The sequence below is a fragment of the Vitis riparia genome, chromosome 12 (genome assembly GCF_004353265.1).
Source record: "Vitis riparia cultivar Riparia Gloire de Montpellier isolate 1030 chromosome 12, EGFV_Vit.rip_1.0, whole genome shotgun sequence".
NCBI lineage: Eukaryota > Viridiplantae > Streptophyta > Magnoliopsida > Vitales > Vitaceae > Vitis > Vitis riparia.
This window is the reverse complement of record NC_048442.1, coordinates 10,968,527-10,994,570: the sequence shown is the minus strand read 5'-3', so window position 1 is coordinate 10,994,570 and position 26,044 is coordinate 10,968,527. Positions and strand designations below refer to the sequence as shown.

General features: G+C 37.6%; 1 protein-coding gene across 2 annotated transcripts; it reads right to left on the bottom strand.

The window, feature by feature from the left end:
* Positions 1 to 1,835: 1,835 nt before the first annotated feature.
* LOC117927287 (putative pumilio homolog 7, chloroplastic) lies at positions 1,836 to 24,573 on the bottom strand. Of its 2 annotated transcripts, XM_034846756.1 has the most exons (6): positions 24,293 to 24,573; positions 22,475 to 24,129; positions 22,204 to 22,366; positions 3,838 to 4,001; positions 2,869 to 3,127; positions 1,836 to 2,400 (listed from the first exon to the last, which is right to left on the bottom strand). In XM_034846756.1, exons 2-6 carry the CDS (start codon positions 24,094 to 24,096, stop codon positions 2,293 to 2,295), a joined length of 2,316 nt encoding a protein of 771 aa, XP_034702647.1. In that variant the 5' UTR covers positions 24,097 to 24,129; positions 24,293 to 24,573; the 3' UTR covers positions 1,836 to 2,292. The 2 variants fall into 2 exon arrangements, with proteins under 2 accessions (XP_034702647.1, XP_034702646.1); XM_034846755.1 differs by having other exon boundaries at positions 22,475 to 24,573.
* Between the last annotated feature and the right edge of the window lie 1,471 nt (positions 24,574 to 26,044).

Below are 26,044 nucleotides of genomic sequence, written 5' to 3'. Positions count from 1 at the left end.
TGTGGGTTTGTTTTACATGTGATCATGCAAAGCACATGTAGAGAGGCAATGGAAAGTTGGATGCACTGCTCGATTAGTTGACGTGCTGGATGCACCGCTCGATCGATCAAGGTGCTCGAGCGCTAATCCCACTGCTCAAGCGCTCTTGCAGATTTTCAGAACCTGAGAGCTAGTTCTCGAGTTTTCTGGCGGCCAATAATATACCAAATCCTAAATTTCAAATGATGATTAAACTCAAAATTTATTCATCATTCAGAATGATTCAAAAATCACTTAAACTAATCTAACTCCCTATTTCTTCCTTCCTTGTAGATTCAACACCTTACTCACCTCACCTAGTACTATAATAATTTAAGACCAAACACTTGTGCTGGTGATCATGCACAATCTAGGAACAGATGAGTTGAAATTAGAAACATGTAGATTGATTAGCAGAAAATAAATAAAATCATAAATTATTCTTCTTCAGTTCTTTGCTTCTTCTCCTCAGACATCTCAGATTCTTGGGCATCAACAACTAGTGCTACTTCTGCACTTTTCTCAGCTGCCTCTGCCTCTTCCACCTTCTCCTATGATGGAATGACTCCTGTTTCCATGCTCTCTTCCTTTTCTTTTATTTCTTTCATTTCCTCACCCTGCCATTACATCCTAGATATTCAAATACTAACAGATTTTTCATTAACAAAAAGGTTTTTAACAGAGGTATATTATCTATCAGGAAAAATTTTAGAGGCCAATGATGTTATTATTACTAGAATCATTTTCAATTGGAGCCTAAATATAATAAGATGGGTACCCATAAAATTCTATAAACCAAAAAATTAGGAGGATAATAATAAACAATATTATGATAATTATCATTATTATTACCCCATGAAGCAAGGCGCCAAGACATTGGTGGGGCTGCTTGCTGCCATTTTCAATTTCAATATCATTCTTACTAGTGTTATTGTTACTATTCTCATCCATCACCTTCTCTTTACCATCTCCATCAACCTTCTTCTCTTCTACTTCTTCAACCTTTGCCTCTACCTTTTCAGCAAAGGTGCCGGTGCCCGTGCTGGGGCCGCAGCGGCATGAAACTCGGGTTTGAGGCCCTTTGGTGGACTTTCACAAGCTCCCATATTTGATTTGATACACCCTTGAGAAGAAATGAAATATATGTCACATATTTCTTTAAGCTTTCCCTCTGTGAGTTAGAGAAAGATCGAAGAAGGTGAGAGTAGAGATGAATGGAGATTGAAACCAGAGGGGTTTTGGATGGGTGTTAGGGGTTTATATAGAGAGAGCTTTGAGGCAACAATGGGCAGAAATTTTTAAGGAACTTAACCATTTTTGTGAGGAGTTGAATGAGACAATGCTTGGTCTAGGCACACAGATCATTCCCAATCAGACCCTGTTTGCTCTGTCAACCAACAATTTTCCCTCCTTGGAGAAATTTATATAATCCATCTCCCCTTTTGGGTTTTCTTTGAATTCTTTTAACAACTATTACTGATGAAAATTTCATTCCATTTTCCATTTTCCATTTCCCATTTTCCAAACACACCCTTAATCTTTATATTAAATTCTTTTTAGTCAATGACATGCCAAAAAAAAAATATTATATTATAATAGAATAAAAGATAGTAAAAATATTATAAAGTGAATTTACTAAATGTACATCATCTAAGAGAACAGATCTACACTAACAATAAATCCATGCAATGCACCATTTAAATAAGAAAAATTATGATGAGAAAATGATTTTCATAGAAGATTCAATCACAACCAAGAATCCAAAATCCATGCCTTCCATTCCATAAAAAAGAAGAGTGAGTTTGGGCCAGAAAAGAGCATTCAGAATCATCCCTTCCACATGCATACAAAATTAGAAGGGAAAATTATTTGCAGAGCAGCATCCACATTGCATTTGTACAGAGCAAAGGAACCAAAACCCTAATTGTTCTATACACTGTACAATCTCATACAGTGAAAATTCTGAGTTAAAAGATGACAACGATAATAAATCCAAGATGTAGATCAGCAAGACAACAGAATAGTACATTCACATCTGCCCAAGATTTAAGCAACTGCAACCAAAATTTCTTTTATATTTTTACACTCTGCTGAGCGTGTGTTCTGTGCATGGAATGCCCAGAAGTTAAAAAAGTTCTTCTCTTATCGGCTTCAGACCCTTACAGTTAAAATCTGATTGTCCGCGGAGAGGTAGCAACTATGGCAGCCATAGTAGAGAACATACCAGTAACAGCATGACACCAACAACAGTACTTATGGAGGGGAGAATGTACATCACTTCCTTAAAAGCTTGTGTGAGAAAATCTTCTTGGAATACGGGCTGTTGCGCATGATAGCTTTATGGGACTCGATAGCTTCAATGAAAGCATTGTGAAGAGGGCCCTGGTTTGCAGCAAAGAATTAGAATGATAACAAAGGGAGAAGCTTGCATATGAGTATTAATATCAGTGATTACCACCCTATTTCTTGCAAGCAAAGCAAGAACATAACTTGACAATGAAGCAGTTCCATTGGAGAGATCTTTTGAGTTAACAATTTGGCAGATGATTTGGGACTATTTGCTTTGATACCGTTGTTTAGATTGTTGATTCCTTGCTTTGAGAAGAATGAAGAAGAAATTTCAAAGTAGATATGTCCAAATTCTTTCAGGTTATAACCTCAATGGAAACCACCTCATTGTCATATCCCTCTACAATCTAAAATGAGCCATATATCAATCTAACGAGACCATGCTTCACATTTTGAGGCTCTGAAGCATGAAACATGTAGCAAACAAGATATCAAAAGAAGAGAAAGAATTGAAACATTCTCCAAATGCAATAAGATTAAAAAAGGTGGTTGGTTTCTGACCTCATAAACTTGAAGAGCTTTTTGAATGACATAATTTGCATGAGGATGTTGAAGCAACTGCTCAAAATGAGATGTGGAGAGCAACTCATGGACAATGCGCGATTGGTTCTCCTCAGTGCACACAGTGAGGCATTTTTCAACCACATGGCTGCTGAACCTTTGTGTTGAAAGGTGCACGTAGTTCCCTTCAAACTGAGCAATCAAGTTTGAGGTGGCAGATGGGATTTTTAACTCCAAGATAAACTGGACAACATAATTTCTGCAGAACAGAAAGGAAACCTCAATGGTTAAAGAAAGAAAATATTAACACAATTAATGAAAACATCAATAAAACTTTGAAGGGGCCACAAAATGAGTAACATGACTGCCAATAAATGCATGCATTATGAAAGCCTATTTTACTAGAACACCAAGATTATTACCTTATGTTGTTATTATCATTATCATTCTTCTTGTTACAACAATAACAATATTTGGATGACTGATATTATAAAAAATATAAATATTTCCACTGAGTTATTGTTATTTCAGTAATTGAATAACTAGGATCACATCAGTTACAGTTTTGCTCCTGCAGATCTGTCCCTATAGGTAGCTTGTTCATCACCTTTGGCTTACTCAGCTAGTATCCAGCATTCAATAGAAGATCGGTTCAGAAGTGGCATACATGAAGAAGCATCTCTAGTGCATGCCTACTCTTCGATCTTTCCCATTAACCAAAAAGTTACACCATCCAAAGTAACAAAAAGGTTGAAGGAAAAAGCTCCAGGTTGCATGCAAAATAATATAAACTAAAGATAATCTAAATGGGGCAAAAATTTATGATTTCTGGAAAATAAAAAATAAAATAAAATAAATTGAATAGATAGCTTCTAGTGCATTAAAGAGAGAACAAATTACTTCTCCCTTAAAATGATTGTTAGAAGAGACTACAAATGATGGTTAATAGAATGACATTCTAACAATTACCCAAATGCATCTTGAGCAAGTAGAAATCCATTGGAGGAGATTTCTGCAACCAAATTTTCTCGATACTCTCCTGTCGAATGACTGATGCAACGTTGCAGAACGCAACATCCATGTTGATGAGTTGCAATTTCAACACAATACTTTGCAGCAGCAACAAAAATAAACTGCCAGAAAAAGTAGTAAGGAAAAAATATAGTTAGAAATCTGCTTAAGACACAAAAATAAAAATGGATAACCAAGAAAAGCATTGTAGATTGTGCTTGTTAGTTGCAACTTGCAAGTGAAGACACTGCTATTTCCCTTTTCTTTTGGCTCAAAGAAGTAGAAATGCTGTCATTTCATGCATTTCAGTCTTATTTGGAATTAACTGCTTGTTAATGACGTCTATATGACACTCCTAAATGATGATACAACATATGAATTTCAAATGCTGGCAGAGGATCAAAATTTCTGTTGCTTGACTTCATAAAAGTGGCCATTGCAGACTCATGAACCAAAAATTAATTGACATTGATTCATATCTGTCCATCATTTAACACCTCTACAGAGAAATTAAACCCCAATATAAGAGACAGTTATACCATCTTTAAATTGAAGGCCCTTCTTCAACATTTCCCATACTACAAGTTTGCAAAATCAAGTATCTGTTTGGCAAGCAAAGAGACAGATTTTTCAAATCATGCATTCACCATTCTAATATCAGCAAAAGCATGAAAGATACTCAACATGACAATAGACATTCCTAATAAAGGGTCCATCAGGCAAGCCGCTGGAAATTTCATCATTGTCCACACATTTAAACTTGTTACTAGTTAAAATCATGCCCATTCTGCGGGAGTAACATTTTTATCATGGATTTTTTAGTCACTGACTGTTCATCTTTCAACATATGGTATTGTCAAGCTAGTGAAATTCTGGCCGCATGATCAGCTCTACAAATTGAATGCTGTAAGATTAATGGTTACTACACGCATCAAGCCGTTGAATGAGATACAACCATAGTTAAGCTGAAGGCCACTGCCCCTGAAATCATCTGTCATGAATCCAGGAGCCCTTAACTTCAACCTACTGCTGCCAACTGATGATTTAACATAAGTAATAGTGTTGTCCTCAGGACTATGCAAGAAGCAACTAGACAGGTCATTTTCAGTCAACAGTGATACATCTATGACAAATTAGAATCTCAATTGAATTTTCAAATGCTCAAATGAGCTCATTGATGAGATTATACAATGCTGAAAAATTTATAAATGAGAAACAAAGAATCTCATTAACAGAAAGGATGAAATACGAAGGATGTGGAATCCTTCAAAGAAATATAAGCAAAATAGAAGAAAAATAGTAAACAGAGGAGGAAAATGAGTACTCCAAAAAATGGTGGGGTTCCTTTAAATACCCCAAGAGTCTTCCCCTTCAAGTGTAAAAGTCCCCCATTTGCCATAAAATCTGCCTCCCAATTAAAAGACCTACTCCATCAACACTCTACTTCCGTCTCTATAGTAGAATCTATAATTAAAAGACCTGCCTCTCATCCAGAAAATCAACACAGAGGAGTCACCATTAGAAAGTCTCAAACCTAAGGCCTGTCCCTCTTTCAGACTTTAAAAAAGGGCAAGAATTTTCTGCACCTATGGCAAAACCAAAGCCCATTAGGTCATAAAATGCATGAACATTAGACCCATCTGATCTTTGAAAATGCCTCCAATCCCATTTCACTTAGATCCCCAAGCAAACACTTATCAAATATCAGCCTAGGGGACCCAGCGGAGGGGGCTCCAATAAAAAGTAGTAGCCACCCTTCCATTTCACAACCCGCCATAAAATCTCAAGCAAGATACTCCATAACAACAGTTCTTTAAATTATTTGGTGATTAAATTCCTAAAGGCTAAGTAAACACACCCATCCGAAAGGGAATCTAGGGAAGTCTTTTTTCCTGAGAGTTGTTCTCACAACTCTCACCATCCATACAACCCGAACTAAATCTGGATGCATTGCTCCACAGAGTTTTGTCTCTTACGCCTCCTCCAAGGCCTCCAAAAGATACACCCATCATGCTTCTAAATTCATAATTAGCAGCCAAGGAAATGCCACCCAACTAAAAGTCAGACCAAAGAGTGAGGAAAATGGGGCAGTGGGCAAATACATGGTCAACATTCTTACCACTAGCACAACATAAGAGGACACAAAAGTGTCCAAACTAAGAGCTTTACAAGGTCTTCCAAATTAAAATTTTTTTAATTGGTACTAGCCTTTTTGTTTGCAACAGTATGCAAAAGATTTGGCTTTTGTGTGAACTTCTGCTTTCCACATCAATCTAGTCGGGTTGAAGGAAATATGATGAAAGATCTAGACAATTGATCAAAATAGAATTTTGAAGAAAATGCACCATTCTAGTATAAGGACCAAAATCACTTGCTAAAAGAAGAGATACGAATACCAACTAAAGACAAGGAAGGCTGGGGAAATAAATAAAATCTTTTTTTTTTTTTTTTGATCAGAAACGAAGAAGATTATATTAATAAAAGAACAAATACAGGAGAGAAAAAAGAGACAATAGAAAGAGAAAAAAACCAAGGGAAGGATGAGAGGTCCTTCCTACACAAATACCAAGGAAAAACTCCTAACAATAGAACTCTAAAAACAAAAGAAACCCCATCAATCTTCAAACTCTTGAAACGCAAACCCCAATCCAATTGAGTTGTAGAATGCTTAGAGGAACTCCTCTAAAAGCTTCGGTACAAGAAGCCCATAGAGAAGAATAAAACCGGATCAAATCCCAAACCATCTCTTCCGTTCTCTTTTTATCCTCAAAGATCCTATTGTTTCTTTCTTGCCACACCATCCAAATCAAAGTAAGGCAAGCAATTTGCCAAAGTGTCTTGCCTCTTAATGAGTTCCCCAAGCCTTTAAAAGAGATAACCAACATGTCCTCAAGGCTCCTTGGAGGGACCCAAATCAAACCTACTAGATTGAACAACCTGTGCCAAAGTCCAATAGTAACGGGACAATGAAGAAAAAGGTGGTCAATCGACTCTCCATTTCCTTTGCAAAGAATGCACCATTGAGGACAGAGGGCTTTGTAGGGTCTTCTCAATTGCAACTTGTCATTAGTGTTTACCTTCCCATGTGCTACTAACCAAGCGAGGGCCTTAACCTTTGAAGGGACTTTTGAGCTCCATAAAAACTTGGCCGGAAGGAACATTAAAGGATTTGAAACTTTTGACAAGGCATAGAAAAAATATGCTAAAGGTCCTCCAAAGGGAGCCTGGATATAATCAAGGGCTTCTTTGAATTTTTTGTTCCCCTAACATGTGTCTTCTTAAAAAGAAATCTTGGTTTCATTTCTAATAATGAATCTAGCACAAGGATGGAAAAGCAAACATCCATGAGATATGTCTATGTAAGGCTAACAGGAGGTTCCCTACTCTTAGTATATCCCATCCATTGTCTCAGTGCCCACGCTCCATCTTTTGTGGTACAGACTTGGATTCCATCAAGTGATACTACCAAGGCCTAAATCTTCTTCCCTTCCTGATGACACACAGTGTCCTTCCTAAACAGATCATCTCTAAGACCTCCTCTAACCATGACCAAAGATAGACTCTTTATGGACTTCAATAGGAATTCTAAACACAGACATGAAATATGTTAGAACATTGGAAAAACTAGGAAAAAGTGATTCTTCCTGTCCTCTCCTCTCCTGAGGCAAACAAAAGAAAGGCCCTCTTTTGGCCAAGACTTTTTGAGATCAGATCCAAAATTCAGTGCTATAAGATTACTACATGAAGGAAGGTGACGTTGATAAGGCCATTGGGTTAACCATGAGAAAGAATAAAAGGGCATTTCGGTAATTTGGCTGATCTGAGTTGTTTGGAATCTAAATTAATGGTAGATATTTGAGCATATTTACAACCATGTTTTAAAAGGCTATTGAGGCTTACGCCTCAAGGGTCGCCTCAAGGTGAGGATCTACAAATTATCCTTGAGGCTATAGCCTATTGAGGCTTAAGCCTCATCCCATAGGCTTATAGCTTTGAGGCCATAGCCTCAAGGTTGTTGAGGCCTAAGCCACAAATATTCAAATGGTTTTCAACCTTTATGGGCTTTTCTTATATGTTTTTATAAGAGGCTTAAATCTCAATATTTAATGAGTTTTAATGGGTTCTATCATCTATTGCTTTTGGGGACTTCTAATATAAATTTCATGAATTGAGTATTGGGTCCTTACTTGGTTAAACATTTTACTAAATAAGGGCTTACTTGACATTCAATTAACATTTTAATTGGTAGTGAAAAGGAGAGATTGAGAAAAATAAGAGAATTGTTGATTGTCCTAGTGGTTGATCTCATATATAATCTAATTATTGATAGATAAAAAACGATACCACTACAATTGGTAAACGACGAAGAAGAATGGGTGGATATTAACACTATTGGGGAGGATAATATAGCAAATTGGATGTGATTATATTCCTTGGAGAACCCTAGTGATAGTATCAGTAATATTGAAAATTATTTGGTAAAACCATGAGAGAGGGCTAAATTTTATGTTAGAAAAAGGAACTAAATTACAACTATTAATAATGAAAAATAATTAATTCTTTATCTATATGTCAAAAGCTATATATCCTATAATTTCAAAAATTATTACGTTAATTTATATTATTTTCATACTTATCATTATTAAAATAAACACAGAGTTAAATATTTATATTTATTTGAGAGTTTTACCTATGTTTTTAAAAATAATGAAGATTATTATATATATATTTGCATTTTTTTTTTTAAGAAAAAGACATAAGGTTTCCCATGGCCATCCTTGGTCTTCTTCATATAAGAGATTGTGCTCAAGTCCCCATTCGAGAAATAACAAAATTTTTGGCATTTTCTTATTCATTGTGCAAGGGTTATGGCCCATGAGAGGGCAACAAGCCAAAGGAAAAGAGGCCCATTAGATTAGACTTCCTCAGCTTGTTTCAATTTTCGGCATTTCTCTAATCCCACATCAAAAACTGATGAAAAAAGTTAAGGTCTGTAAATCCCAAGTGGTCAAACCTGAGCTTACAGCTCATGTGATGACATCAAGCATATGAGAATTTGACGTGTTTTGCTAAGCCTGCTCCACCCTACACCCATTTTGGCCTAAATTTAAAGCCTTAGCCATGCAAGAACTTTCACTCAACCCATCCAACCTAACCTAGTTATATGAAAAGTTTCATTTGACCTATCCAGTTTTCATGTGACTAGCTCATGTGATTTGGGAGTTTGAGCATTGGTTCGAGTGGTTCTTCTCTGGTTAACCCTTTGAAGAAGTCAAAAGTGAGAACCATACTACAAAAGGGTCTGATTAATAGTTCAACAAGTTGAACTGGCTAGTCAATTCAGTTATTAAAACATTGCTTTTTTGCTAGAATAAGAGTTGATGAGGTCTAGTTGTCCGATGAAGAGGAGATCAAGGAGGGGGTGGCTATTTCTTATAAGCACCTTTTGGCTGAAAATGGAGATGGGAGACCTAGTATTAGTGGGCTCAAGGTTGTCCTTTGAGTCTTTGAAGTTGGAGGAAGCTAGGAGCCTAGGAGTTTGGAGTTGCCCTTCTCTAAGGAGGAAGTCTTCTCTACCCTCTCAACTTCGAATGGGGACAAAGTCCCATGTCCTGATGGGTTTACTATGGCCTTTTGGCATGTTTGTTGGGACATTATTAAGAATAAAGTGTTTAGTTTCTTTAAGGAATTTTATGAGCAAGGGCTCTTTCAAAGAAGTTTGAACACTACTTTTTTGGTCTTAATCACTAACAAAGGTGAAGTAGAAGATTTTAAGGACTTTAAGCTAATCAGTCTGATAGGGAGCCCGTAAAAATTACTAGAAAAGGTGCTGGCAAATAGACTCAAGAAAGTGGTGGGCAGGGTGGTTTTCTAACTCTTAAAATGTCTTTGTATGTCCTAGACAAATTTTAGATGATGTTCTTATTGCAAATGAGGTCATTGATTTGAGGTTAAAGAGTGGTTCTAATGGTGTTATATGTAAATTTGACATTAAGAAGGCCAATAATCATGTAAATTAAAGCTTCATGTTGGTGGTTTGGAGCAAATGGGTTTTGGCCAAAAGTGGATTCGGTGGATTATATGGTGTATTTCTACAACTAAGTACTTGGTGTTTGTTAATGGCACTCCTACTGGCTTTTTCCATAGCTCCTAAAAGTTGAGGCAAGGGGACTCTCTTTCTCTTGATTTATTTTTTGATGGCAATAAAAGACACTTAGCTATCTTCTCAAGAGAGCTAAAGAGGGGGATTTCATCTCAAGTTTTAAGTAGAAGGTAGAGGCAATGAGGGGGTGGAAGTGTCATACCTATAATTTGTCGATGAGACATTGATTTTTTGTGAGCCTTATAAGGATCAAATGATGTATCTTAATTGGATTTTGATAAGCAATATTTGTGTTGAAGACCAACCTAGAAAAAAATGGGTTGATCCCAATTGGGAGCCTTCCAAATGTGGAGGAGTTAGTGGATATTTTAGGCTGTAGTTTCTTCCATCCAAGTATCGTGATCTCCCTTTGGGTGCTACCTTCAAATTTATGGTAGTCTAGGACATGGTGGAAGAGAGGTTCCAAAGAAGACTTGCAATATGAAAGAGAAAATACCTATCAAAAGCAGGGAGGTTAACTCTTAAAGCATTTTATCTAGCCTTCTCATATATTCGATGTCCCTTTTTGTTATTTCAAGAAGGGGGAGTCTAGGACTGGAAAAAATTCAAAAGAATTTTCTATGCAAATGGGAACTCTTGAAAAAAAAAAAAAGGCTCACTTGATGAATTGGTCGAAGTTTGCTTGCTTAAGAAGGAAGGATGCTTGGGCAATCAGAATCTTTCTATCTATTGAACAAGGTTCTCCTCAGCAAGTGATGCTAGAGGTTTGTGTCAGAAAGGGAGTCTTTTTGGAAGCAGATTATAACACAGAAATTTAGGGAAGAAAAAAAGGATTGGTGCTCTTTGGAGGCAAGGGATGGTGTAGGGTTGTGGAAGGCAATAAAGAGAGGACAAGGAGCTTTCAAAGGTAAGATTCGTTTTATTGTGGGCAATGGAAAGAGGGTAAAAATCTGGAAGGACACTTATGTGAGGATTTCTTTCCCATATTTATTTGTCGTGTATGAGAGCAAGCTAATAACACAAGGCATTAGAACCCATGCTTTTCCAGAAATCTCTATGATTGGGAGTTTGATTATGTTGAAGCATTCTTTTTGAGATTGCAAGGAAAATCAGCAAGAAGTGATGCTGATGACAGGGTAGCAAGGATGGTCGTAAAGGGAGGCAACTTTTTAGTTAAATACTTTTATTCTAAGATGGTATAGGGAAGATGAGAGTCTTTTTCAAGGGTTTTTATCCAAAATTCGTGGACTCCAAAAAAGGTGATTTTTTTGCCTAGGAAGCAGTTTGGAAAGGGATATTAACTACAGATAAGGCAAAGTTAGGCTTTGGCGAACATATGTTTTACATGTAAAAGTGAGGAGGAATCTAGCGAGTGCATCCTCCTTCAGTGTTCCAAGGCAAGAGTGTCATGGTAGCAGGTTTTCTCGTTTGGATTTGTATGGGTGCTGCATTCCACAATTAAAGCAACATTACTGAGTTTGCATGGACGTTTCATAGGGAAGAAGAGGAAGAAAGCATAGAAAGTAGCTCCTTTACATTTGTTTTGGACAATTTGGAAAGAGGAATAGAAGGGTTTTTGACAATGTTGAGTTATCAAATCAAGAACTTAAATCCTCGCTTATGTGTTATTTTTTAGAGTGGGTCAAAGGGGCCCTGGAGGATGGGTCCATTTTTGTGGTAGATTTTGTCGATTGGTTAGGTTGCAAGTAAGGGAAGGGGGTACTTTAGCTTTCTCTCTTCTTGTTCTATTCTTCACAGTCAGTTGTATACCTCTTGTGTACTTTGTGTGGCCTTATTTTAGTGCTTATTAATATAGTGCTCTTTTTTCTATCAAAGGAAAAAAAGAAAATTCTCATCTGAAAAGATACTTGGGACTTTGTTATTGAGTCTTTAGTTCAATCACCTTCTCCAAGTTTCACTAAAGTCTATTATCCAATTAAACAACTGACTGAATGATTCTCTCTAAGTCCTATCTCCCATCTCCAACCACCACAGTCCTTGTTTCAAATTGGAAGGACTTGTCCTCCAATTTCCCATAAAAATTATTTATGAAGGACACCAGATTTTTTTCCTTTTTTATTTTTACTTTTTTTTCCAATAAGGCAGATATGTTCAAGCCTTCCCCTTTCCCAACAGGTTACCTTCAAAGAATAATTCTGTTGCCATTGGGCCGAGGGACCATGATGACAACAATTGACAAAGAAACAATAGTTATCTTCCCCACTCCTACCTTCATAATCATTCTTCTTGAGGTTGGTATATTACAGCAACTTGTTCAACCAGGCTTGTGTTACACCAATGAATCTCACCAGCAACCATTTTAAATGACCATCAGTAACAACAACTACTCTACTAAATATAGACAAAAGGGGAAAAGGAACAAACCAGTCAAATATATATATATATTTATAGGTAACAAACCAGTCAAAATATTAAATACAAGAATCTACATCTTGTAGAGCATGGAGAGAAGGACAACAAAATGGCCAAATTATATGAGAAAATCTATAAAATACGTAAGCTTATGATAGAAATGCCTTACATGAGAAGTTAATTATCTTCAATTGGCATCTTAAGAGAGAAAAATGTCTATGGCAAGTGAATGATAGATTCAGTCAGCCACTTGGAAATATCTCAACAGAAACAGATTGGACAAACCTCATGAAGACAGGGGAAAAGGAACAAACCAGTCAAATATATATATATATATATATATATTTATAGGTAACAAACCAGTCAAAATATTAAATACAAGAATCTACATCTTGTAGAGCATGGAGAGAAGGACAACAAAATGGCCAAATTATATGAGAAAATCTATAAAATACATAAGCTTATGATAGAAATGCCTTACATGAGAAGTTAATTATCTTCAATTGGCATCTTAAAGAGAGAAAAATGTCTACGGCAAGTGAATGATAGATTCAGTCAGCCACTTGGAAATATCTCAACAGAAACAGATTGGACAAACCTCATGAAGACAGGGGAAAAGGAACAAACCAGTCAAATATATATATATATATATATATAGGTAACAAGCCAGTCAAAATATTAAATACCAGAATCTACATCTTGTAGAGCATGGAGAGAAGGACAACAAAATGGCCAAATTATATGAGAAAATCTATAAAATACATAAGCTTATGATAGAAATGCCTTACATGAGAAGTTAATTATCTTCAATTGGCATCTTAAAGAGAGAAAAATGTCTATGGCAAGTGAATGATAGATTCAGTCAGCCACATGGAAATATCTCAACAGAAACAGATTGGACAAACCTCATGAAGACAGGCTGGGGGCACAAGGTTAAAATAAAAACATCATCAACAGTCTAACTGGCAGCCAACATTTCCAATTAGGAAAAGTAAATAACGAAAAAAGAGAGAATAAAACAAACACAACCAGATGGAGGGAGGACTACATTGATTCTATGGGAGATTTCTGTGAGGAACAGAGCCTACAAATGATTGAAGGGGCTATCTTCAAGAGAAGTATAGTCTTCATTAACAAGTGGTTTTGGCAATTCCTTGAAGTAGAAATTCCTTATGGTTTCAAGTGATTAGTAACATTTATGGTTAGCACAATAATAAGTGCAATACCAACTCAATGATCTCAACTCCACACAGCATCCTTGGAAAGCTATATGTCAAATTTAGTACTTCATTTGCAATACTCATTTCATGGTTGATAATGGATTATGGATCCAATTATGGGTGGTATATCAACTTTGTCAAATCTCAGGGTTATAGCTTTTATTCTTTCATTCACAGCTTTGTTTCATGGAAATTTGATGTTTGGAGAAACCTGAAGAATCCTGAAACCAATGACCTATTTTCCCTTTGATAGTCTCTTCCAAAGGTTCCCTCTCCTATCCTGGATGAGAAGGGTTGGCCATTGGATTTCAAGGGTCTTTTTCCATCGAATCTTTTTCTGTTACTTTCAAGAAATCACTCCTACATTTCCTTCCCTTAAACCGAGCTTTTATAGACAATTACGACTCCCCTAAATGTCAGAGCCTTAACTTGGTTGGAGATTAATAAGAAATGTTCCATCTTAGATATAAAGCCATAAGCCTAAGAGTAAAATTTTTTGCTTGGGATATTTTTGACACCTAGAAGAAGAGGAGGAGGACAAGAGCCCATGTAGAGACTATTCTCTTCAGGAAGGATCGTGTATAGGCACTACACAGACTTATTGGCTGTCTTAACTATTAAAATAGAAAATTCCAAGTTTGCAGAGATGTTTGTTGATGGCTAAAAGAAGAAGAGGAGGAGCCCATGGACCACCTCTTCCTCCACCATCTCACACTGGTGTTATGGCAGAGACTACACTCTTCAGGAAGGACTGTGTATAGGCACCACACAGACTTGTCAGCTATCTCCTTCTCAAGCTTTTGAGCTGAATGTTAATGAGTATTAGTGGTCTATTATAGGACCTTGGAGTTGGAATCATTTGATATTTATTTACTATTCAAGTAGAAATTTCCAAGTTTGCTGAGATATGTCTTGATGCCTAGAAGAGGAAAATGAAGAGAAGCCCATGGACAACCTCTTCCTCCACCATCTCACTGGTGTTATGGCAGAGACTATTCTCTCAGGAAGGATTGTGTATAGGCACAACACAGACTTGTTGGGTATCTCCTTCTAGGATTCAAGAAGAACATTAGACTAAGAGCACTACAAAAGGGAGGTTGGAGACCTATATGTCTCCCTAGGAGGAAGCTTTTGAGCTGAACATTAATGATGTTCTGTGGGGTAGTTAGGTCTTAGCAGTCACTTATAGGACCTTAGAGGTGGAATCATTGGATATTAAAGAAGAAAAAAAAGTGCTTCCAGCAATTTAATGAAGGAGAATTTTAGTGATGCTTCTAGCCTCTAGGATAGAAGAGTGCCATGGGAATATGACCACTTGATTTTTTTTTTCAAAAATAAAGATGAAGTGCAAAGAAAAAGAAGGGAAGACAAAGAAGAAGAGTGCCATGAAAATGTTTGACGTTTATTTTTATTTCGCAAACCATGTAAACAGGATGTATACAAGTAGCACATCTAAAAACAAAACAACACACTCAAGCTAACTAGCCCCCATGTTATCAAGAATCCAAACCACCATGGGACCCAAAAGCAGAGTCTAAAGAAGCATTACCTTCATCTCCAAGCATGATCACACGCAACTCCTTGAAAAATTCTCCTATTTTGCTCCCTCCAGGTAATTCAAAAGAAAAGTGCACAATTATCTACCACACTTCCTTGTGTTTGGCCCAACAAAAGTGCCACACTAAGTAAGGACATCCTTAACCGAATGGAGAAGGACCCAAGAAACACCAAATGAAGAGAACACACCACAGACCATAAACCAGCAGTCTATTTGCAATGGATGACGCAAATATCACCATTTGATTAAAAGGATTTTGGATTTTTCTAGAGATACATCTCACTCTTTACTTGGGTATCTAGATTAGAAAATCAAATTTGGAGGAATTCAATTATCATATTTGTTTCAGCTTTAGCATGGATCAATGATCCACTTTTAGAAAGATTTCTGGTACAAGGATCAACCCCTTTGCCACCAACTCCTTTGCATTAAGAGGTTCCCTTCTCTTAATGACTCCCCAACCTCGAATTTTGACTTTTGTAGAAAGAGGATGGACCTAGAAATTGATGACCTATTTTCCATTCCTTTATCTTTGCAAAATATTTCTCTTTGTTGTTAGCCATAGACGAGGCATCCAAGCCAAAATCACAGTGACACTTTTTCATCCAAATCTTTCTTCTTCACTCTTTCCATATCTAGAAATTCCCCTCCACCCTACCTCCTAGTTCTATCTTTAAAACTGAGTTACTTGAAGGTCAAAGACTTTCACTAAAAATCAAGGTCTTTGCATGGTTGGTAACTAATGAAAAGGCCAATACTAATGATTAGCTTTCTATAAAGACATTAAACCTAAGTATTACCTTCTTTGTACAAGTGAGGAGTTGGCCAATCATCTCTTCCTATATAGATGGAAGAGGTTGTTGCTTGGGATCAATATCATGTAGGTTGCTCCAAGAGGTAATGGATCAATATCATAGGAGGGAACTTTAACGCTATAAGATTCCCAGAGGAAAGAAGGAATGCCCCTAGACTCACAGCTGAAATGAGGAGATTTTCAGACGTGATAGGGGAGTTGGGGCTGAGGGGTCTTCCCCTGGCTGGAGGTCCTTTCACTTGGATAGGGGGTTTGAATTCTCAGGCTACCTCTAGATTGGACCGCTTCTTGATTTCAGACCAATGGGAGGACCACTTTTCTACCATCAAGCAATCTACTCTTCCTCATTTGGTTTTTGATCACAGTCCCATAGTCCTAGAAGCTGGAGGCTTCTCTTCAAGCAAAAGCCTCTTCCATTTTGAAAATATGTGGCTGAAAATAGAAGGTTTCAAAGACCTAGTAAGAAGCTGGTGGAATGGTTATTCTATTGAAGGCTATAGTAGTCACTGCATTGTTGAGAAACTCAAAGCGCTAAAGAAGGATTTGAAGAATTGGAACAAGGAGGTGGTAGGCAATGTCTCGTTCAATAGAGCAGAGGCCTTCTCCCGCCTGCAGTGTTGGGAGGCCAAGGAGAATGAGAGCATATAGATACAAATGGTCCAATGGGAGCAAGAATTTCCAGGAACATTTGGAACATTTCGTTTCTGAGCAGAAGAGCCGTTTTCAAGTAGTGTTCGATCGATTACGTATTAATCAATATTCGATTGATTGGTCTGAGGTTATCGACAAAAAAGATTTGTCTAAGTCACTTCGTTTCTTTTTGTCCAAGTCACTTCTTTTTTTGTCCAAGTTGCTTCTCTTTTTGTCTAACTCACTTCCTTTTTTCTTTGTGAGTTTCGGGAATATCCCCATTCAACCCTCTTACTCCTAGAGAAGCGGAGGCTAAAAAGATGGCTCTTGAGAACTATAAGAAATGGGCCTTTCTGGAAGAAACTTCTTGGAGACAGAAGTCAAGAGAAATCTGGTTAAGAGAAGGTGATAAAAATACCAGTTACTTCCATAAAATGGCCAATGCTAGGGCAAGGAGAAACTTCCTGTCTAAAATTAGAGTGAATGAGGTGACTCTCTCTTCTAATGATGAAATCAAAGGAGTTTGCAGAGCCTACCAGTCGCTCCTTTTAGATTCAGGGAATTGGAGGCCTAGTATTAATGGCCTTAACTTCAAGGAGCTGGGGTTAGGCTTGGCCAGAAGCCTAGAAGTAATGTTTTCTGAGGAAGAAATTTTTGCAGCCTTGAGCAGCTGCTGCGGTGATAAAGCCCTAGGCCCGGACGGTTTCACAATGGCCTTTTGGTTGTTTTGTTAGGATGTTGTTAAATCAGAGATTTTGGGACTCTTTAGGGAGTTTTACTTCCATGGGACCTTCCAGAGAAGCTTAAATTCCACGTTCCTTGTGCTCATTCCCAAAAAGGAGGGAGCCAAAGACCTAAGAGATTTCAAACCAATCAGCCTGGTAGGGAGTGTGTACAAATTGTTTGCCAAGGTCCTTGCTAATAGGCTGAAATTAGTAATGGGGGGAGGTGATTTCTGATTCTCAGCAAGCTTTCGTCTAAGGGAGACAAATTCTAGACGCTGATCTAATTGCTAGTGAGGCCCTTGATTCTAGATTGAAAGACAACATGTCGGGCCTCCTCCTTAAGATGGATATTGAGAAGGCTTTTGACCATGTCAATTGGAACTTTTATATGGATGTGATGTCCAAGATGGGATTTTGGCATAGATGGATTAACTGGATGAAATGGTGCTGCTCTACTGCTTCCTTCTCGATCCTCATCAATGGGAGCCCTTTGGGCTTCTTTCGTAGCTCTAGGGGATTGAGACAGGGTGACCCTCTTTCCCCCTATCTTTTCCTTTTTGCCATGGAAGCTCTTTGCCAATTGTTGTCAAGTGCAAGAAATGGGGGCTTTATTTCCAGTTTCAAAGTGGGAGGAAGAGAAAGAGAGGGGTTGATCGTGTCCCATCTCTTGTTTGCCAATGACACCTTGATTTTTTGTGACACCGATGCAGAACAGTTACAATATCTTAGTTGGACATTCATGTCGTTTGAGGCGATTTTAGGGTTAAAAGTTAATATGAGCAAAACTAAGGTCATCCCAATGGGGGAAGGCATTCCTATGGAGACTCTTGCCCCGGTCTTGGGTTGTAAGATTGGGAGTTTACCTACCTCCTACCTGGGTCTCCCCCTTGGGGCCCCTTACAAACCCACTAGGGTGTGGGATGTAGTGGAAGAAAGATTTAGGAAAAGGTTGTCTCTTTGGAAAAGGCAATACCTCTCCAAAGGTAGTTGGATTACCTTGTTAAAAAGCACCCTCTCTAGCCTCCCAACCTACTTTCTTTCTCTCTTTGTGATTCCCAAGAGAGTGTGTACAAGGCTTGGGAAGATCCAAAGAGATTTCTTATGGGGTGGAGGCGCCTTAGATAATAGACCTCACTTGGTGAGTTGGAAGGTTATTTGTGCTGCTAAAAATGATGGAGGCTTGGGCATTCGCAGTCTAACTATTTTTAACAAGGCCCTTCTTGGGAAGTGATTGTGGAGATTTGCTAATGAGAATGAGTCCCTATGGAAGCAAATTATCTCTAGAAAGTATGACCTTCAAGAGAAGGGGTGGTGCTCCAATGGTGTAAGAGACCGTTATGGGGTGGGGGTTTGGAAGGCCATCAGAAATGGTTGGGAGAACTTTCGAACTCATTCCCGCTTCATCGTAGGGGATGGCACAGAGTGAAGTTTTGGAAGGACTTGTAGTGTGAAAATCAATCTCTGGAAGATGCTTTCCCAAACTTGTTTAATCTAACTGTCAACCAAAAAGGCTGGGTTGCTGAGGCTTGGGAGGAGGACGGAGTTAGGGGCAATTGGGGGCTTCGTTTAATTAGACACCTAAATGATTGGGAGGTGGGGGAAGTAGAAAGCTTGTTAAGCAAGCTTCATCCTTTGACCATTAGAAGAGGTGTGGATGACTTACTCCAGTGGAGAGAGAACAAGAATGGGACCTTTTCAGTCAAGTCTTTTTATAGCTCATTCTCAAGGGGCTTTAGACCTCCCTTTTTAGCTAGAATTATTTGGACGCCTTGGGTGCCAATTAGGGCTAGCTTCTTTGGCTGGGAGGCGACTTGGAGCAGGCTGCTCACCATTAACCGCCTGAAAAGAATTGGTTGGAGCATCCCTAACAGGTGCTATTTGTGCAAAAATGAGGAGGAAACTACAGATTATCTTCTTTTGTTTTGTGAGAAGGCCAGAATGTTATGGCTTCTGATCTTCTTCCTTTTTAGGGTGCAATGGGTGATGCACTCCTCTGTGAGGAGGAACCTCTTGGGATGGCATGGCTCCTTTGTGGGTAAGAAAAGGGAGAAAGCTTGGAGAGTTGCCCCCCTTTGCTTGATGTGGGCCATTTGGAAAGAAAGGAATAGGAGGGCCTTCAATGATGTTGAGAGGAATGACCAAGAAATTAAATCCATTTTTTTGTACACTTTTGTGATTTGGGCTAGGGTGTATATAGAGGAATACACTTTCTCTTTGATAGATTTTGTAGACTGGTTAGCTACCAAGTAAGGGTCAGGCTTGTTTGCCTTTTTGTCTTTTGCTCTTTTATAGCCTAGTATACTCCGTGTATACTCTTACTCTAGCCTCTTTGGCTTTTAATGAAATTTCCTTTACCTATCCAAAAAAAAAAAGATATGATGATTATATCTTTCCTGTGCTTTGGCAGGAGCTTTAAAGGGGTAACCTTGTGGAGAAGGGCTATCTGTACTATGTTGCTATCCAGTTTAAGGGAAATGTCAGAAATTTTTTACAATGCCAAAGACTGGAAAAAGATGCTTGGAAGAGAATGTGCTACCTGATGATGCTTTGAATGTGTCAGCAGTGAGTGCTTGGAAAGAATTCCTTTTAGCACTTTTGCAAGATTGGAGACCCAGTTATTAGTCATTTCTTGCTTTACTTTTGCACTCTCTATTTGAAGGATTCTTCATCCTTCCCTTTTTTTCTCTCACCACACAATACTAGTCTCATTTCTTATCCAAAAGAGGAAAAAAATACAAATATCAAAGAAGTTGCAGGGATGCCAGAGCATGAAGTTTTGCAATCATTCTAAACATGCATATCATGGAGGATCAAAACAATATTTAACCAGATTAGTATAAGAAGCTTGTCAGAAAGCAATTTTCAGAATCACTTTTCATTGATACAGTAAGATGTGGCAATAACTAGAAGAATTGCATGGTAATGCACCATTTAATGGATTTAATTATTAAAAAAATCCATGTTAATATTTGCCACCTATTTCCTATTTTTATCCTACCGAGTCATTTAGCTTAGGAACACTTGATTGTTATCAAGAGAGAAATTTTATCCTTTGAATGCCCTATTTAAAGTTGATTAGATAACTTCAACCAGATCCTAGATAAACATCCATGCACAACATATACACCGCAAACTTCAGACCATAACAGAATATAATTATATCGAAACTTGAACAGATATATATGAGAATTAAGAGATGGAATTCTGCAAGGAGTGGCATGTCTATGAAAATGACATGGAGATTTTAAAGATTCAACAGAACAATATTTCATTGAGAAGTTGTTCTTCTAAATTACTAATCCAGTTACTCCTGGAATGAGTTTTTGCTTGTTATGAAAAGGCCACTTAGGAGTGCTCTATTCAAATTCCCAAGCATACAAGGGGGAAAAGGTACACTAGAGGAAGGATAAGTGCATATTTAGCTTCTCTTGATTCCAATTTAGAAGACACAGCCAATGATCTTGTTTCATGGATTCTCTCAATGTAATTCAGTGCAAAAGGGTAAGCATTGATTTCTACCATCCAACTTAAGGGCTCTAGGTTCTGAAATAATAGTATCAACTATGCCAAATATGACTCCAAGAAAGACACAAAAACATTGTTAAATACGTAATTCATGTTTCTATATGGGACATGTAACACAAGTCCAAGCTCAGAAAATGAAGATTAAAAGTTTCCAACACTACACCCTGGAGGGAAGATGTTCAAACCTAGATGAACAAGCAATAAAATCTTAGTATTTGATTGTTGAAATAGAAAAACATAGAATCATATTGAAAAGAGTCATCATTTTAAGCAAGGACCACTATGCACCAACGACGACTCTATTCATGGATGTATTAGTGTATAATTTCACCAAAAACCTGACTAGAAACAGTTTCATATTTTGCTTCATATCAATTGCAAGGACCCTAATTCATCGGGGGGGGGGGGGGGGGGGGGGGGGGGGGGGGGAACCAGTAAATTAACACTAGAATGACAAAGTAAACCTTGAAAATTTTCCCAATTCAACAGAGGAACCAACAAGGTCTTAAAATAATCAAGGACAATGTCACACCAATGACACGTTTATTCATAAATGGCTTGGCTAATGATTTAACCTAAAATCTTGCTAGAAAATAGAAATCATTTCATTATTTGTTTCCTGATCAAGAATTGCAAGGGTACCTCATTCCCCAGAAGAGAAAAAACAGCAAATAAAAACTAGAATGCCAAACTAAATCTTAAGATCATAAAAATTTTCCCAATTCAGCAGAGAAACTTACAATATCTTAAAATAATTAGGAAAAATTTTCAGTACACTACCAACAATAATTCACATACACGACAAAAATTGCCCAGCAATTTATTTCTTGATATAAAATCTAATAACATTTAGCAAGTTCATATGACAATTTCCTGGAAGAATAAACACAAAATTGGTTTAGTGAATGAACATTGGAAACCCATAGAAGAACCTTTTTTTCAATAAAAAGGACTTCCATATCCGTTCACTAAAAAATACATGAAGTAAAGAAGAAAAACAAAAGAAGTTCAACCATTATAGGATTTTGGACATTTTGGAAGTGCTTTTTCATAAAATTCATTTCCAAAATATCATTTGCATCCATTACATGAAACAGTATGAGTCTATAACAGCTCTTTATGAAGTTTCAGTGTTTGAATGTATATTGCAGTCACAGAAATGAACTAATTATTTAAAGAAATGTAAGAGAAACAAAAGAAAAGGTCAGCATAAACTTTGCAGAATAAAATCATGTAATAAACCCAGTTTTTTAATTTAATCTGTACTTTATAAATAATATCAAATTAAGCATATAATCCATAGTAGTTTCATGAAAAATTCAAATCCTATTGTGTAATTTAGACCCCAAGCAAATTAATAAGAAGAAACTATATACCTTATTATCTTCTTTGCTAAGGCACTGCAAGCAACGCTGAATCACATGATTTCCATTCAGGTCCTTGATTAGAGCAAGAAATCCTGGTTCAAGGGCTGAAATAACTCGTGAAATCTGCTGCCTTGTTTTGAGGGTCTCAATCAACTTTTGTACTACACGAGTGCTGAAACAAAAGGGGCAATAACCACAATAAATCATCATAAGAAAGAGGGATTATTGCATTAAATCAACATGAAATTTTTGCCCCTGCATGTAAAAAAGATGAATTTACCCATGAGTGTTTAAAGAGATTCTGACAAGCTCCCCTGATTCTTCAGTTAGCATGACAAGAATCTGCATTCGCTGTTCTTCACTACACACATCAAGTAACTTTTGCATAAGGTAATTTCCAAATGGGTTCATCATAAGTTCAACTACATGATCAATAATCTCGTTAAATATTATTTGCACATCTTGAGGGGTGCCTTCATCAAACATTCTCTGTAAAAATCGGCAACCATGCTGATCCTTTGCTATCATGTATATGTGCCCCTGAGCTTCTACCAATGAGTTATACTTGGGAGGCAGAGAGAAAGGGCAATATAACCTTGAATTCCGACCATTTTCACAAATTCCAGAGAATTGGGATCGCCCATCTAGTTGTGTCATCTTTTCTTCAGACTTACCAACACCAGTCTCAGCTGAGGAACCCTTAAAATTGCCCCTTGAACCATCAAATCCTTTGTTGATCACATAATTCAGACCTTCTCCCTGAATAATGAAACTATCCTCACTGGTAAAATCCTCAAGGCCACCTTGAGAGATTTTAATGTTTGAAGGTGCTCTACCCCTCCCACTGGATATTGGCAGGCTATACTGCAGTAAATTTTCCATGTTCAAAAAAGGTCTTGGGTGATTCAACTCTGGAAAATTGGGCAAATTCAATACACCCCTTTCTTCATTCAAATTCATCCTCTTCTGCTGGGCATAGAACACAGCATCAGTCATGGAAAGCCTATTTATGGAAGGGCTTACATTAGACACTGGAATTCCCCTTTGGTTATAGTTGCCTGTTTGCTCCATTGGTTTCTGCCATAGAGAACTCATTGAACTATTGTAATAATTCAATCGAGATAACAAATCTGATCGACAAGAGGACAATCCTGACCCAAATAAGTTACCCGGCCCATATTCCTGCTGCAGTCCCGGCAATGCTGAACTGATCTCACCACCAAAACTCATGGGACTTGTTGGAACAGAGAATTGATGACCCAGATAATCAGAATAACCTTTCCTAAAATTGTGACTAGACCTGTATTTCTCAACATTTATTTGATTAGCCCGAGTCCCGGCCCTGGCTGGATCACCCAACCAAAATGCATTATCTCTGCAATTGGAGGAATCCTCTTGTTCATTACTAATATACATTCTACTCAGATTTCTTGACAAACTCAGTCCATCAGTCAAGTTGTCATTAGCATTCTTTCCAATGGGAGAACCAGGAGATTTTGAATCCAACCATAACCCACTTGGGTAAAGGGAACTCCCACAAGGTATGTGGGATTTAAGGTCTTCCAATGGAGGCGGGGTAGGTGACCCATTATCAGAAAGCGAACGCCCACAAGAGAACAAGCTAGAAGAAGAGCCATCTGATTGCAGAGAGAACCCACTCACAGGAGAGGCACATGTATACTTGTAATTACTCGATGGGTCATCATCATACACACAACCATACACGCCATGAATTGGCTGTGAAGAAACAAATGACCCATGACCATGCCCACCACTGAGTCCATGAACACCATGATGATGATTACCACCAGTGTCATCTTCTCGATGCAGATGATGATGATTGTTTGATGTTGCATGAGGGATCTCACCCAGCAACCTTTCAAGCTCCTCATCGTCCTTCATCTTCTCCCCCACTTTCCTCTCAATCCCAACTCCCTCAAACATCAAACAACAACAAACAAATAAAACAGAACAGCAAAAAAGCAAAGAAAAACCACACCAACCAAAACAAAACGCACAGATTCAAGAAAAAATCATACAACCCACATCAGATAGCGATCCAGGGAGGGGAAAACAACAAATACCCAGAAGCGATTACCAGTTTCTATCATCTGGGTCGCAATCAGCACTGAAATAAAGGTGGTTTTGGCGATGAATTTCAATTGCATTTCATTTTGAAATCATCTCATTTGGATTTTGGGTATTTTTCTGTGAAGGAGTTGGTGAGGCATGCAAAGATGGAGGATTGTATACGGTTACATGTAGCGTAGATACATACAGGTACGGTGGCCTCACGCCATTAAAGCTGGAGAAGAAGAGACGCTATAGTAGTCCCTATATATATAGAAAAAACGCACACACTCAGACAGGGAGAGAGCGCAACAGACACCCAGCACACCACTCTCAAGAATCTTCACACTCCCCCTACTTATAAAGCATTTGCCTTCTACTTTTCTCTCTTTTTTTTCAAACAATGCCCCCTCTTCCCCACTTTCACTCTCACCACGTGCGTCACACGCTCCTATAACTATTCCATATCCCTGTCTTTAGCGTCCCAAACCTCCCGTTAGCGCGTGCCATAGATTTTTTTTATTTATTTCATTTTTTAATTTTTTTGAAATAGTTTTTTTTTCTTTTTTTTTAAAATTTGTGAGGATTTTTTCTGTTATTTAGTCAACCCACAACAAACCATCCCAATTCTCTCCTCCTCTCCACTCCTAACGGTTAAAGGAGATACTCCGGATTTCAGTTTTGTTAAATGACCAAACTACCCCTTTCTTTTCTCTAATACCTCTAGATTAATGGTTTGGAATCAAAATTTCCATATGAATTTGAGTTTTTATTATTATCAAAATTTTTCCATAAATGGTCTAAGATGATTCACATGCCATCATCCCAACGGCTTTTTAATCCAACGGTGATGATGAAGTCGCCTTGACCGTACAGTGGCACGGCAAAGATGCACACAAGTGTGGCTCCCCTTTCGCCTTGCTTGCTCCCAAAGAAAGGGACATGATTGGAATTATGGGATTTGAAAGGGGACTAAAAGGGTAAAACGGGAAAAATACAGAAGGGAGAATGTGGGGAAATATCTTCAGCGGTTCCTTGGGCGGAAAGGGAGCGCACTTTTTACGGCCCTACAGCTCAGCTCTCATAATCGATCTTCCCGCCAACCATATTTTGCCACGTGTCCCTCGTCCCGGTCCAATCAACCTAATTGTGATATTAACGTTATTCCTCCTCAATTTTTAGATTGAAAATAAATGGTCGTGCGGCTCGTGCCACGCGTTTTTTTCGACCACCAATATCAATATCATTAAGTAATTAATTATTTTCTAATTATCTGGAGTTGAATTATTTATCTTTGAAAATTAATTTACATATTCCTAATTTAGTAATTTTTATATTTTTTTTAAATGGGTGAAAATTTTATTTTTTGAAGAACATGAATTGAATATATACGTGGTAATTTTTATATTATTTTCTAAAAATATATGTTAATTATTTTTTTTGTTTTTTTTTTTTTTTTACTGGAGATGCTATTAACAACATTATTTGAGATATATCACGAATCATCGGATGATCGATCATCCATCCTAATAAAATTTTACAACAAACTCCTTATTTCTTACCGCTTAATCTCGAATGATTATAAAAATATGCTTTTTACCGGAAAATATCCTAGTGAAAAAAAAATACAATATTTTATAGGGAAAGTTGTGTTTTCATGGGCCAATATGGTAATAATATTGTTTTTGGAACCCAGGTTTGTGAAATGGGAAAAACATCTATTAATGTGGAAACTTATATTAGTTTCATGCACTCTGAGCTGGCTGTGTTTTTTCTACCG

What these genes read in the sequence shown, in the direction of transcription:
- LOC117927287 (XM_034846755.1), bottom strand. Translation starts at nt 24,138, where the DNA reads ATGTTTGAGGGAGTTGGGATTGAGAGGAAAGTGGGGGAGAAGATGAAG. An exon ending in TTAGCAAAGAAGATAATAAG is followed by an intron (nt 4,002 to 22,203) that starts GTATATAGTTTC and finishes TTTTTCTGGCAG; the next exon opens with TTTATTTTTGTTGCTGCTGC. An exon ending in AAGCTCTTCAAGTTTATGAG is followed by an intron (nt 2,401 to 2,868) that starts GTCAGAAACCAA and finishes GCTGCAAACCAG; the next exon opens with GGCCCTCTTCACAATGCTTT.